Source organism: Chelonia mydas, chromosome 11 (genome assembly GCF_015237465.2).
Source record: "Chelonia mydas isolate rCheMyd1 chromosome 11, rCheMyd1.pri.v2, whole genome shotgun sequence".
Lineage (NCBI taxonomy): Eukaryota > Metazoa > Chordata > Testudines > Cheloniidae > Chelonia > Chelonia mydas.
Window position 1 is genome coordinate 30428742 of NC_051251.2, and position 15367 is coordinate 30444108.

The window sequence follows — 15367 nt, forward strand, 5'->3', positions numbered from 1 at the left end:
TTTTCAGATTGCAAAATTTAACACAACACACTTAGGCTGAAATCGTCATACCTTTCCAGCTCCCTTTGCACTAGGTGGGAGGCCTGGAGTGGCATAAAGCGGGCCTTAAAAGCCTGGTTGTGGCAAGGGAGGCTTTTCCTGGCACAGGCACTTTGGTAGACAGCTGTAAGGTTACCTCCAGAGGACTGTCATTGCAATATTAATGTGGGAGGGGCTTGTTGGGGTGGAGCCACATCATACAGTGCTACAGAAATTCCAGGCAGCCCTGCAGCCCATAGGGCAACCAAAGGAGGCTGCAGTAACTTAGTTGGATTAGGGGCTTCTTCAGCTCCTGGAGCAGCCCAGGATTGGATTCGGGAGGGTGCAAAGATGGCTTAAAACTAATTTAGCCCTCCTCCTTTTGGGCTGTGTGCTCTGGCTGCACCGCTTAGACCAATGACTCTCAACATTTCCACATTACTGTACCCCCTTAAGGAGTCTGATTTCTTTTGTGTACCCCCAAGTTTCACCTCATTTAAAAACTACTTGCTTACAAAATCAGATCTAAAAAGACAAAAGTGTCACAGCACACTATTACTGAAAAATTGCTTTCTCATTTGTACCATATAATTCTAAAATAAATCAATTGGGATATAAATATTGTACTTATATTTCAGTGTATAGTATATAGAGCAGTACAAAGTCATTGTCTGTATGAAATCTTAGTTTGTACTGACTTCGCTAGTGCTTTTTATGTAGCCTGCTGTAAAACTAAGCAAATATTGAGATGAGTAGATGTGCCCACTGGAAGACCTCTGTATAGCCCCTGGGGTATGCATACCCTGGGTTGAGAATCACTGTCTTAGAGGCATTACACAAAATCTCAGTCTTGGTGTAGAAGTACTTTACAAAGGTGTATGAAGTGAGCCTTGCAATGTCTGTGTGAGGTAAGGAAGTATTACCCCTATTTTACAGGTGAAGAAATGGAGATACTCCAGAGAGCCAAATTTCTAAAAGTGACCACTAATTTTGGGTACTTAGCTTGCAATAATCTGATTTCCTGGGGTGCTGGACTTGCAAAAATTGTGTTTCAGATCAATGGGAGCTGCAGATATCAGCAAATCTGAAAATTAGTTGTCAGTTTGGACACCCAAAAATTGAGATAACCAAGATTAGTGGATACTTCTGAATGTTGAATTAAATGACTTGCCCAACACCATATGAGGTCTGCTAGAGCTGGGGATAGAAAACAGGTGTTGTAACTCACACTCCAGTACCTTACCCACAAAAGTATCCTTCTTGCCTTCAAGCACCCAGACATACTAATTATTTGCACATGCTTTGATTTGATGTTTTGTCCTCAAAATCCATTTCCTACACAACAAGTGATTATTCTATTACGAAAAAGATTGTCAGCCCCTTCAGAGCTTGAAAACAATAGTTTGGGGAGTGACCCACTACCCAATTGTGTACAACAATGAAGGTTGATCGTGAATAAGAATGTGAGAGGGAAGAAAGACAGGGCTGGTGCAGACAGCGGTATGAGAGAGCAAGCACGATTTCTTTTGTGGCCTTGCATCTTAATTAATTTGGGAATAATTATGATACCTGGCTACAGCCCATTGTACATAAAGTAATTAATATACTACATAGCAAAGGTGGATTACAACCATAATGATGGTACTCATAATATAGATTATGAAGTGCACAACCAATAGTAGGATTTTAGGATACCCATAATTACAAGGGCTTTCAGACATCTGTTTAAACTGATATTAACCAAACCTCTTACCTCTAAGTAAAGTCTTTAGGAAATGGTCAATTTTTAAACTTCAAACAAAACAAAACCAAACCCCAAATAAACAAAAAACCAAAGCCTTCTGCCCATTTTGGTTAATTGACTTAGAAAGTTTGTCATTCTCTTTCACTAGGGTCATCAAGCTGAGAGCAAAGATGGGTCACTATAGAATATCAGACAATGATTGTCTTAAAGAAAATTATTCTGGAATCCGTTAAAAGCAAACCAGAAATGGTCTATGAATACTGTCATATTGTTATACTGTACCGCTAAAAAGGTAGCACATTGTATGATTTGAGAAATAAAAGCAAAGCAGGTTCAGGTTTTAAAAAAGGGGCTGTGCATAGCTGATTTTCAATAATAAAAATGAGAAAACATTAGCTTATATAACATTTACAGTCAGTTTTTTTAAATTAAACTTTTTTTCTTTGGGACATGGATGGATCATCTTCCTATCTGTTTGTACATCACCTAGCATACTGGGGCCTTTGATCAGTACCACAATACAAATAATGCATTAATATTTTAATGTTCCATGAAAGCAACAGAAATAATATGACTACCCTCTGGTGCAAAATATTTCCTCCAGTGGCTGCTGGATGCTCTGCAATGACCCTATAGCCTAGTGGATTAAGTGTTTATTTTATATGCTAAAAGTACAGAGTTCTAATCCTATTCAGGATATATCTTTATTATAAAATCTTCAATACTCCCTTCTGGTATTTGCTACTGTATCTTGTTTTATTAATCCCTCAATAACTATGCAGGAGTAGCCAAGGTGAGTTAAATGAAAACTAACCTTTAATCTTTTAATGCTGTTTGTTACCTTTTGCATTTGCTAAAATATTTTCTATTAGATTTAAAAGTGACTTTGAATAAAAACACCTTTTTCTGATTAGTTTCCACAAAACTATACTGATTGTATAAAGAATATCAGTGGTGTGCCATCAGTGTATACAAGGCATGCCTTATGTGCTCCAGGATGGGCTGTGCCTGCAGGACTATTCTGTCTGGCCCTCGAACGTGCAAGAGAGGTGCCATTTTGTAGCACAGAATAACACCCTCTGCACAGCCTGACCTCATATGCTCCATATGTGCGAGATTGTGCTCTGTGAAGGATGCCATTTTGCATACAACTGTACAACTGCATGGCTGACTAAAAATGTCATGGCACACCACTGAGGAGTAGACACAAATACTGTCTTGATTTTTGTGTCTTTTTAGGGTAACTTTATGTATGTTCAAGCAGCAGAACCTGTGAACATACCAATGAAAAATCACTTTCCTACAAGAGAAGATCAGTTCCTGGCTCTACAAAACACAAGCGAATTTGATGTGCTTGTTATAGGAGGAGGAGCAACAGGATGCGGCTGTGCGTTGGACGCTGTTACGAGAGGTGAGGCATGAAAGTATGAGCTTATTACAGTTAGAAAAAATTACCTACTATAAAAGTGCTTGCATGCAATTTAATATAAACTAATGAAACTGGATATTCAAACACAAAGCTGGTTTAAAAGGCAACCTGCTGTCTTCCCCACTGCCCTCCAAAGACTTGATTATATAACTATCTTTGGATCCCAATGGCTAGTGTGAACTTGAAGGAAACTGAGTCCTATTTTGTTGTTATAGCTGTAGCTATATGGAAATGCATTTTTCCACACCATATGAGCCGTACTTAGAATGATTGGCTTACCCACTTCCAGCCTGTTAGTTGGGTATATCTTTAATTTAAAATGTGAGTCATCGAGGTTTGTGCAGGAGGACAATTACAGGAACAAAAGAAGGAAAAGCCATACGGCAGTCTGCAGCCAACTTCATTCGAGAAGGAGAGGGCTGGGCATGAATTCTACATGAGCAATCAAATATGGTGTCAGTCCCCTGTTTTCTGTAGGGGTGTCATGTGAAAATGGTTATCAGCCATTTTTACATGTTTGGCACATGTTAAATAGCTTTTACTCTTAGCACAGATTTAGATTAGTCTGTTTGAATTTTTCATTAAAACCTACCTATAGCATTCTGCTTGAAGATCCACATGGTAAGTCTCAGATGTTCTGCTCTCTTTCTTTATGGAAAGTTTTTTTTATTTTTTGTTTTGAAATTAAGGTGAATGGACATATTTTAATACTAGATTAATGGTCTCCTAAAACTATAATTTCTTGTTTAAAATATTGGGGCAAAGTTTAGCTCCTGTTTAAACAGGACCAACACTTCTGAAGTGAATGGAGTTGAGTCTGCTTACTTGGGGTGAATTTGGACCTTGGATTTTAATTGATTGCTCCATTTTGGATTCGGCTATGTTTGCTATGTTTTTAAAGAGGAAAATCTTGACTTTTTTGTTCAGATTTTATACATCAAAAAAGATTGAAAACTAATACATAAGTTGTCTGATCTATAAAATGTAAAAAGAAAAGCAGTACTTGTGGCACCTTAGAGACTAACAAATTTATTTGAGCATAAGCTTTCGTGAGCTACAGCTCACTTCATCGGATGCATTCGATGTTATTGGTTAAAGAGATGGCCCAAGAGGTAATTTACAGGGCTCAACTCTACCTGGGTTTGGCCACAGCATGCTTCTCATCACTCAAACTTGAGTCTTCGGTGTTTTTCTCCTTTGACATCCAGGCCTTCATTAGATCCTGGTGCTTTTTTCTTTATTTCCAAAATGTGTCCCTTGCTTTCCATCCTGTCTTGATTTTTTTCATCCTTGTAAGGTAACTTTATGTATGTTCAAGCAACAGAACCTGTGAACATACCAATGAAAAGTCACTTTCCTGAAAGAGAAGATCAGCTTGTGGCGCTACAAAACAAAAGCAACAGTGGTCCCTGCTCTCATGACTTCCCATCTTGATTATTTCACCGTCTTCCTCTTCTCCGGTCTCCATCCCCTCCAGGCTCCAGTCTTTCTAAAATGTAGCCATGTTCTTCCTTTCTTTCTGACAATGACTATTCCTCACCCTCTTTTATTGAATATCTGCATAGATTCCTTTTATAAATCCTGATCCCTGTACCGCTGAAATCAATGGGAGTATTTTCCATTGAATTCAAAGCGGGCAGGATCAGAGCCTTAATAGGAAGCTTCACCTCACCTGCAAAGCTCTCCACTACTATCCATACTACCTATTTTTCATTTTCTCCTGCTCTCTATACTTCTTGTTTCTCTTGACTGTGTTCTCCCTCTCTCCTACAGTTCAGACTTAGTGCTGCCTTTCATGCTGCTCTATAAAATTAGAACAGCTGCCCAAGAATATTTACAAAGCCCCACTCCCATTTATTATATGGGGATGTAGTAGGGACTTCTATATTAAGATGGCCTAACATTTTCTATAATAAATTATTCTTGTGATCATTTTTTAAGAAGCTTGAGCTTCTCCTTTGTTTGGCTTTGATGTTTGGCAAGGAGAAAGCCCTCAGGCTAGAGAAGTAACGTTTTTTTGGTCCCATGAAATTCCGTGTAGGCTTCGGTGAGTTATAATCTGTGTCCCTTGTCTTGGTTGTATTTCTCAGAAAATTTTTGGCACTGAGCTGTTTTTGTGCATCTTGTGCTTAGGTTGTAAATTCTTAAGGATGCAAACCATTGCCTCTTTCAGCTTAGCTCTTCTCTGAGTGCTGGTCCCTATGTGTATTCCACACATGGGCATGCATGGGCACCATATGCCTGAGTTTGGAGATTTCTAGCAAGTAGTGCCTGTTGGTCTGCGCTTGCATAGTTACTTTTCTCATGCTCCAAACTGAGGGTAGAAGGAGTGGTGTGGACCAACACCTCTCCAGTTCCTTCTTACCACCGCACAGCCTGAGTTGGAATCCTCTTGTGTCCACAGATTTCCTCGGCTTCTTAATGCACCTGTAAATAAATTGTAAATAGTTCTTAGTATTTTTGTATAGTTAGTTTTTAATCTCAGTAGAGTTTGTATAACAGTTTTTTCCTGTCTTGGGGAGTCTCTTCCTGTGGATAAAGACTGTGCCCAGAGTTTCAGGGTTTAAGAACTGCATCTCGTACCCCTACTTCTTCTCCATGAGTGATGAGCACCAACATTGCTTCTACTGTCTGGGAAAAGTGCACCTCTCTGCTAAGTGTGCAGCATTTGCTGCTTATTTCCCTCTTGAATCCGCAAGGCATGAGAGCGCCAACTGAGAAAACATCTTATAGAGAAGACTACGAGACCTCAGTCTGATCCAGGGCAGGGAGATCCCTCTTGTGGATCGGCTGCAACTGAGGAGCAGCACCCCTCCAAGAATGAGCTCAGGAGTGGAAACCAAAGCTACTAAGCCCAAGGGGAGATGTCATCCAGGACTTCTCATGAAAGTAAGGGGCACTCTAATAGGCATAAGGACAGAGCTCCTCCTTCCAGGTCTACTCCAAGAGAAGAGCTCCCTCCTTGACTCTGTCCAAGTTGGGTGAGTCCTTGTGCACAGGTCCTAAAGACTTATGCTTGCTTAGATCCTCTGATTGTTGAGGGTGAGATGTGAAGGAGAAAGGATCCGCCGGTACTGGTGTCAGCTTTGATTTGTAAGCTGAAGGATTGGCACCTACCGACATCATCTAAGAGCTTCCCAGTAGTCTCTTTGATGGTACTGACCCCTTCCAGAAGAAAACTGTCATCTATGATGACTGTGGATGTGCTAGATTCTTCAATTCTGACTACAGAACACCCTAGACTCCTGGACGAACCAAAACTTACACTTCAACAGAAGATATTTTCATAACTTCTTCTTTTGGGTCCGACTCTTCTGAGACACATTGACGCCAGAGGAGGAAACGACATCGAGGAGATGGGGATGTTCCTCGCCTCAGACCTTAGGCAGGAGTTTTCACTCATCAGTACAAACAGCTCTGCTAGTTGAACAGGAGCTGGTCTTCTTTTCAGAGAAGTCGGAGGCTCCAGACAATCACTTGATCCCATGTAGGGAAGGGAGTTTGAATAGAGACATGAGAAGATCTGGGGTCTCCTCCTCCACCCATTTATGACTATCCAAGGGATTGGTGGTACCCGTTGCCATGGGGTCCACATCAATTGGCTGACCCTTCATATTGACCGTATTGGAGCCCACGCGATTGTACAGTATGTGTCTGGATCCGTTCTTGCGTCCCACGGTACCTCTCCCATCCAGCACCTGCCAGCTTTGTCAGAGTATGAGGGAGAGATGATTGAACCAGATCTGGAGGTACTGACAGGTGTTTCATCTTTGTCGCCAGGTGAGGCAAATGTCCATCTTCTCTGTCCCCTCTGATGACCACAGGCAATATCAGGAGCTGTTGTAAAGAGTGACGAATAGGTTCTACTATTCTACTTCAGGTTCTACTAGAGGAGGTCCAGGATACCAAAAATCATTTATTTGACCTTCTATAGCCATCTGGTGCCAGCAGGGTGGCCTTCCCAATAAACAAGGCCATCATGGACCCAGCTAGGTAGTCTGGCATGCTCTGGCCTCTTGCACCCCCAGCCCAAAAGGGCAGAGAGGTGCTATTTTGTACCAGCCAAAGGAGTGGAGTTTCTTTTCACTCATCCTGTACCCAACTCCCTGTAAATGAAGTACTTCCAGAGTCCCAATATGGCTTCAGACCATCACGAGGTACCACCAACATGATTTTTGCAGCCAGGCAGATCCAGGAAAAATGTCAAGAACAACACCAGGACTTGTATATGGCCTTTATCGATCTGACCAAAGCCTTCAACTCTGTCAACCAGGAGGCTCTGTGATAAATTTGCTTGGACAGCCAAACTTTGACATAATTTTCCACAGAGCCTCAAGGTTGACTGCTTCCATCCTGTGCAGTGGCTCTACCTCTGAGCCCTTTGTCATTTGAACTGGTGTAAAATGAGGTTGTGTACTGGCATCCACCCTTTTCTTCATTTTCTTAGCAGCTATGAAAATGTTCACCCAAAACAGTCTACCACAGGGCATTGGCATCCAATATCGGACTGACGGCAACCTCTTCAACCTTTGTCATTTCCGTGCCTGAACTAAAGTAATATCGGCAACAATTATAGAACTCCAGTATGTAGATGATTGTGCTGTAGTTGCACACTTAGAGAGCGATTTACAAACACCCCTTAATTGCTTCTCTGACGCTTACAAAAGCCTAGGGCTAACTCTGAACATTGGCAAAACAAAAGTTCTCCACCAACCAGCTCCCAGTCAATTATCAGACCCAGCAAAGAAGGTCCATATTGTCAGAGAAGAACTGAAAAATATAGAATAGCTTGCCTATCTTGGCAGCCACCTCTCAGAGGGCAGACATAGACGTCAAGACTCAGCACGGAATCCGCTGTGTCAGTGTTGCCGGGTGTTCAATAATCACAACATCAGAATACACACTAAACTTTATAAATTTTATAAAGCAGTGGTAGTCCCAACACTCCTCTGCGACTATGAAACTTGGGTGACCAACAGAGAACATCTGAAAAACCTGGAATGCCAGCACCAGTACTTTCTTAGGATGATCCTCAACATAAAGTGGGAAGATCACAGCACTAGTGTCAGTTTCCTCACAGAGGCCAACGTCTTTGGTGTTGAGGCCCTGATTATCCAGCATAAGTTGAGGTGGAGTGGGCACTGTGTGTGCATGCCTGGTGTATGCTTAACAAAACAATTGCTGTACGCCCATCTCACCAAAGATGAAAGGAAATGGCAAGGCCAAAAGAAACTCTTTAAAGACATCCTCAAGATAAACATCAAGAGATGTGGCATCAACACCACACATTGGGAGTCAGCAGCCCAGAATAGGGATAACAGGTGAAGACTTGTCAGAGAAGAAACGTCCACTTTTTAGGAAAATCTCCCTGCCCTGGTCGCAGAAAAATGCCAAAAAAGAATGGAAAGGCAACTATCATGCAGCAATCATGGCCCAACCCTGACTTCCAACACCACCTGCAATGTCTGCCACCAGCCTGTGGCTCAAGGATCGGACTCCTCAGTCACCAAAGGATCCATAAAAATATCTGTGAAAGAGAACATCCTTGACCTTGAGGGATCCCTGCCACCAACCCAACTCCCTGGTGGTGCAGGCTACACTGGCAGATAAAGGTTCTAAATGACTTGACCTTATAGGGAAAGAGGTGTTTTCTACAAGTCTGCAATATGTAATTTAAACTACTTCAAAAGGACAGAGCCCAATTCTAGGCCCTCATTGAGGAAGGCAAACTGATGGCTAACATATCACTTCATGCTGCAGTGGATGCAGCTGACACTGTGTCTAGAGGGATAGCCATAGGTATACCCGGAGGCACGTGAGTCTTGGCTTTGCTCCTCGGGATTCCCCTGGGAGGTTCAAAACACTGCAGAGGACTTGCCTTTCAATGAGTAATTTGTTTAGAGACTCTGTCTTCTTGTTATACTAGTCGAAGAACTCGAACTCTGGGTTGAGTTGAAGGACTCGAACATTGAGACTCTGGCCCCAAAAAGAGAACATCAGAAACTGGTGTACAAACCGAGACCTCCTGCCAAACTGTTCTATCACCAGCAGTCATTCGAAGCACTGCATAATCTCCAGAAGGTAAAAAACCGTGGATATCCCTATCACGATACAGCTACTGAACCCCATTCACTATCCAGGGATATTTTTTGATGGGATGATCAAGAACTGTGTACTCCTTTTGACGACATCCACCACGGCCCCTTCTTCCAATCTTTGATGGCTGCCTCACCCTTTTTGCCCATAATTGGGGGGCAATTACAACAGACAAGTAGGTACTAGAAATCATTGACTGTGGGTACTTTGTGTTCCTTTTCCTTCCTCTCCCCAAGTCCACTTCCCGGCTCCTCTTCAGGCATCACTCAGAGGTCAGAGATGCATGCAGCCAGGAGCTGTTTTCTACCTTGGAGGAGGCTAGCCAGTCACAGCCTCTCTGGTCATCAATTTAAACTCTACTGCCCTGCCCTCAGGTGACCAACTGTCATCCCCACCCCATAAATTCCTTTGGAATTTTGAAAGTCCCCTTCCTGTTTGCTTGGTGATGTGTGCAGTGGTCTCAGCACATCTTTCCAGGTGGCCATGCCTGCTCCGTGCACCAAGCAATCCCCCCGTTGGGAGCAATGCCGAGCTGCTGGACATCATCAGCATTTGGAGAGAGGAGGCTGTCCAGTCCCAGCTGTGCTCCAGCCATAGGAATTATGATACATATGGACACATTTCATGATGCATGACAGAAAGGGGTCATGATGGGGACACGTTGCAGTTCAGGGTCAAAATGAAGGAGCTGTGGAACTCCTACCACAAGAAGTGGGATGCAAACCGCCGCTCTGGTGCTGCACCCACGAGCTGCCGGTTCTACAAAGATGACTTGGAGGTCTGATATGCATGCAGCCAGGAGCTGTTTTCTACCCCAGAGGAGGCTAGCCAGTCACAGCTGTTGGATGTTGGCGAAGTGCAAACAGGAGAGGAGGCCCCGGTAAGTGGATTTGATTTTGGGAGTCACTGAAGCAAGTTGTTGAGGGCAGGAGGGTTGCAAAACGCAGGCTTGTCTCCCACTGCATACCTAGTCTGAGCGGTGGAACAGGCTGTTAATTGACTCCCTCACTTCATGGAATCTCCGTCAGAGATATCCAGGAAACTCTTGTGGAGATACTGGGCAACCTGCTGCTGCAAGTTCTTCGGCAGAGCTGCTTTGTTTCTTGCCCCATTAATGGTAACTTTCCCATGCCATTGTGTCATCGCTGCGGGGGTGGACCGTTGCTGTACGCAGGCGAGCCACATAGGGGCCAAGGCGGAAGCCACAGTCTTGGAGAAGACCCCCCCCGGCCCCGCCCTGAGTCCCTGCTCACTGTCAGTAGCAAGATATCTTCCATAATGATCACAATGGAAAGTATGGAACAGGAATGATTATCAGGCCCCCCTACAGTGCTGGCTCTCCCCAAGCACCACATGCCCAGTGTACAGCAGGGTCTAGGAAGAGTGATTTACCCTGCCCCTGCAGTTATTCACCATTTTGGGGATCTTGTGCTCGTGTGTGCTTGCCTGGGATCAGCCAGTTAGTGACAGGTGTGAGTAGTGGCTGTGTTTTTAAATCACTGAATCAGTGTTCTGTGTTGCAAACAATACTGCTTCTGTAAAATGTTGCATTTAAACTTCACAGAGATGACATTGGTAGCCCAGCCTCCCTCTTTGTTATCGGCAGCTGAACAGCTGCGCAGAATTAGAAAGTGGTCAAGAAGAACTCAGGAGGACTTCCTGTGTGATGTTATGATGCACTCCGATTCCAAGAAACAGGAATTGAAGGAGTGGTGGGACAGCGAGAAGAGGGACTGAAAGGAGAACCTGGCACACCAGAATGAAGCCATGGAGCAGCTCTTAAAGATTATGGAGCGCCAATCAGACACGCTCCAAGCAATACTAGTTCTTCAAACCGAGCAGCTCCGTGCCCGCCCTCCCCTGCAGCCGCTATCGCAAAACTTTCCCATGCTCTCCCCAGACATCGCCAACACACTCTTATTAACCTCCTGGCTCCAGTTTATACCCACGGCATTCCACTCTTCCCCCCTCACAGTCCAGCCATGTGGATTCCCACTACCCACTGCACTCATCACCCATCCCTCTGCAGTTTGGCTCTGATGAAGTACCATACCCGCTGCATTGTACTCCAAAGAAGAAGGTTGGATATGATCCCTGGACATAGAAATCTTTAGCCGTCCTGGGACCCCTTCTCCTCCTGGGACCTTCCCTTCCCCCATCCCCCTCACTGCTGATGGGTTTTGTTTTTTTTTTGACTCACTCTCTCCTCCGGTTGTTCTTTTAATAAAAGAATTGTGTTAGTTTAAAAGCAATCTTTATTCTATTAATTGAAAGCAAAAAGAGCTCTGCAAAGCAACATATAATTATGTTAAACCCATATATTGCATCGTCTGCATCTATCACCTCCAATCATTACAAGCACTGCGCTCCCGAGCATAGCAACCAGTATTACTGGCTTTCAGCTTCAAACTGCTGCCTCAAGGCATCCCTGATTCTTATGGCCCCGTGTCAAATCTTTGTGCCCCTCTAATAGCCCTGGTCTCTGGCTGTTCAAACTCAGCCTCCAGGCGCAGAGCCACTGCAGTCCAGCCCTGAGTGAAGCTTTCACCCTTCCCTTCAGAAATATTATGGAGCGTACAGCACGCGGCTATAAGCATAGGAATATTGTCATCGGCCAGGTCCAGTTTCCCATAGAGGCAGCGCCAGTGGGCTTTTAAACTGCCAAATGCACACTCAACAGTCATTCTGCACTTGCTCAGCCTGTCGTTGAACCGCTCCTTGCTGTTGCCAAGTTGCCCCATGTATGGCTTTATAATCCACGGCATTAAGGGGTAAGCAGGGTCTTCCAGGATCACAGTGGGCATTTCGACTTCCCCTACGGTGATCTTCTGGTGTGGGAGGAAAGTTCCAGCTTGCAGCTTCCTGAACAGGCCAGTGTTCTGAAAGATGCCTGCATCATGCACCTTTCCGGACCAGCCTGCATTAATGTCCGTGAAACGCCAACCGTGATCCACAAGTGCCTGGAGAACCATTTGAGAAAAACCCCTTCTGATTAATGTACTCTGTGGCTAGGTGGTCTGGTGCCAGAATTGGAATATGCATGCCATTGTCACCTTTCTACAGTTAGGGAAGCCCATTTGTGCAAAGCCATCTACAATGTCAAGCATGTTGTCCAGAGTCAGTCTTTCGGAGCAGGATGTGATTAATGGCCCTGCAGACTTCTGTCAACATGAGTCCAAAGGTAGACTTTCCCACTCTGAATTGATTCCACTGCCCACCCTCCTTCCCTTTTGCTTTATATCTTATCTTACTCCTGGTAAGAAGAGGAACTGGAAAGGTGTCATGCTGTACTGGCCCTTTAAGCCTTCAGCTCGGAGCACAAAGAAAGCAACTGCGCGGGTGTGGATCAATGACACTACTTGCTAGAAATCTTCAGTTTCAGGCACATAGTGTGAATGCTTAAGCACAGGTATAATGGCGATAGGAACCACACATCTCGAAGGACCTGCAGTTACAGGTAAATAACCTCCATTTCTCATATATTACAGTGCCATGTACTTTGGTAACACTATACAATAATGCTATACTGCATCTTTAACTTTGAACTCCCTGGCATCTGTGATTCAAATCTCAGCCGTAATGCTTTTCTTAGATTTGCATGCAATGTGATTGGTAGCTGCAGAATTGTGCATGGCATCTAGCACCCACCTTCAGGCCTGATGTAAGGAATGCCTGATGTCTGAGGGTGCAGTTCTGCTGATGCAAGGAATGAAATCCTGGCTCCAGTGAAGTCAACTACCATTGACTTCAGGGGGGCCAGGATTTCACCACAGGTCTGTTTGAAAACATTTAGCTGAAATGTATGCTCATTATATATAAACTTTTAAGTTTTCTAAATAAGGTAAAAGGAAGTAACATAAGCATATTGATATATTGGGGAATACATTCCAATTTTAGTCCAATTTGTAATTAGTATGTTATGACTTTTAATGGATTATTAAAGATAACTAAATAGGTTTACCAGCTATGTGACTAAGGTTTTCAGTCCTGCCCTTCTTATATTGGTGGGCCTCTGGAAAAAATGCATTTGTAATTGAAAGTACACAAAGAATGGTTGAAGGTAAACTATATTTATCCTGTTACCACATAGTCTGATCATATCAGTAGTTTTCTGAAGTGTGAAATAATCATAGGCATTTGGTTAATGAATTGTGTATTGTTGCTGTTCATTCATGGAATTTGCTCTTTTATTATGTTTGATGCTTCACTTAACAAATTTTGCTTTCCTTGTGTTTGATATGTTTTCACCAAATTATTCCTGATTGTATCCATTAATCTTCAGTCACATTTGACAAAAACAAATTACTGTGATCTTTTAAAGTCACCAGTAATAATTAGATTTTTAAGGACATAAAAGTTTTGGGGAACCAATAGATGTTAAAGGGTTTTTATATTGTTCTACAAGCAATATTATAAAGCACTGAAATATCTTTAAGGTGATGCAGGGTAAAAAAATAGAGTAGTGTTAGTATTTACATTAGTTATTCTCTCCCTGTGCACGCAGTCATGTTGCTTTTGTCAACCTTGGTAAGACCCTCATTGACCCTGCTTCCTCTTCTTTTCCCCCTTGCCCACATACTTTCACGTTAAAAAAAAAAAAAAAAAAAAAAAGAAACCCAAACCAATGGCGTTGGGGGAATCCACTATTCTACTTGTTACAACAAAAGCAATCTTTCTAGGTACGTGCAATATATCTGAAAGTTTTGGAGCAAAAGGCCACATTCTTGCCTTGAGGTGCTTATCTTAATTGGATTTATTTTGTAAATTTTTACACTTTTATGAATCCAAGTCACAATATTTAAGGGGTGTGTGTGTGGGGGGGGAGAAGGTTTAAGCATTTCTATATAAGTTAATTAGTTGTTTCACACTAAAATTACAAATCAAGACCTTAATTCTATTAGAAGTTTGGAAGACATCTCTGAAAAGAGAACATCTTTATTGATGTGGATTGTTAAGGTTGTTATGTTGGTGTGCGCAAAACCTTTTTTTAATTATTATATGTGCTAAAACTATGTAGAGTAACTTTTGTAAGATAACTACTGTAAATATAGTCCACACCATACACAAGTCATGCCCCTCTGTGAATACTACAAAACCGTTCCTGTCATGGATGAATTTTCCTTATTTCATAGAGCAAAAACTTTTCCAAATGGCATATGTTATAAAAACATTTTCCTATATGGGATATCCTCATGCTTTATCCTTTGTCTTGAATAACCTTAAGGATACGGTAATGATTTTTAGTGCCCTTCCTACACAGCTTCCCTGGCATTCATTATTCGATTGAACAATGTAAAACATGTCTCTTGAAAGAGCTGGTTAACTGTGGTTTCCTTCCCCTTGGGGGGAAAAAAAAAAGCGTTCAGGCCTAATTCTGAATTGGCTAATTCCATTCCTCCTGTCTAGTTTCAAATGGATACAGTGTTCTTCTCTGTTTCTTTTTCTAAAAAAACTGTATAGTATTGGAGATTCAATTGCAGAGGTGTTTTCAGTTTGTGTGTGTGTGTGTGTGAAGAGGGGGGGACCACTTGAGTCACATTGTCACCTGAAACATCTGCTTGTAAAACTTTATCTTGGACTACACTGCCATGTATTTCTGTAATATACATATATGCGTGTATCTAACATGTATGTGTAAAAGGTGTGTATATATAATTCATGCACATTTGTGTGTGTGTGTGTATATATATATATACACACACACACACTGAATATGTAATAAGCTTGCATATAAAGTGTGTATAAAAGATATACATGTGCATATGATTGTCTGTATGTATATATTCAATTTATTATATATAAATGAATGAATTGTGAATTTCCTTAATTTAGGAAGCTCACCTACATTTTTGTATATTGTAATGGAGGTTTCTCTAGCCATCTCTATTTTCTTGTAAGTCGATCATGACAGTTTCACTTATAAAATTTTGCACATTAACTTGCCTTTTCTTTTCTCTTTTTGAGTGAATTGTATCCTCAATATCCATGGCGGACTCAGTGTGAAAAATTTAATCAAATTGAAGCAATCCAAATGAACACGGAGTGTTTTTAATTAATAGAAGAGCCACTTGGTTGTACAC

At 42.4% G+C, this 15367-nt stretch overlaps 1 protein-coding gene across 14 annotated transcripts in view; it reads left to right on the forward strand.

Moving 5' to 3' along the window:
• Positions 1–15367, forward strand: part of GPD2 (glycerol-3-phosphate dehydrogenase 2) — a 118636-nt gene that overhangs the window by 35985 nt on the left and 67284 nt on the right. For 12 of the 14 annotated variants that reach the window (XM_027819013.3, XM_043524797.1, XM_027819011.3 and 9 more), the window contains one exon: positions 3002–3173. The exons of the other annotated variants lie outside the window; for them this stretch is intronic. In XM_027819013.3, the coding sequence (XP_027674814.1) occupies positions 3002–3173 (172 nt within the window). The remainder of the gene's footprint in view (positions 1–3001; positions 3174–15367) is intronic. 14 annotated transcript variants of the gene reach the window in all.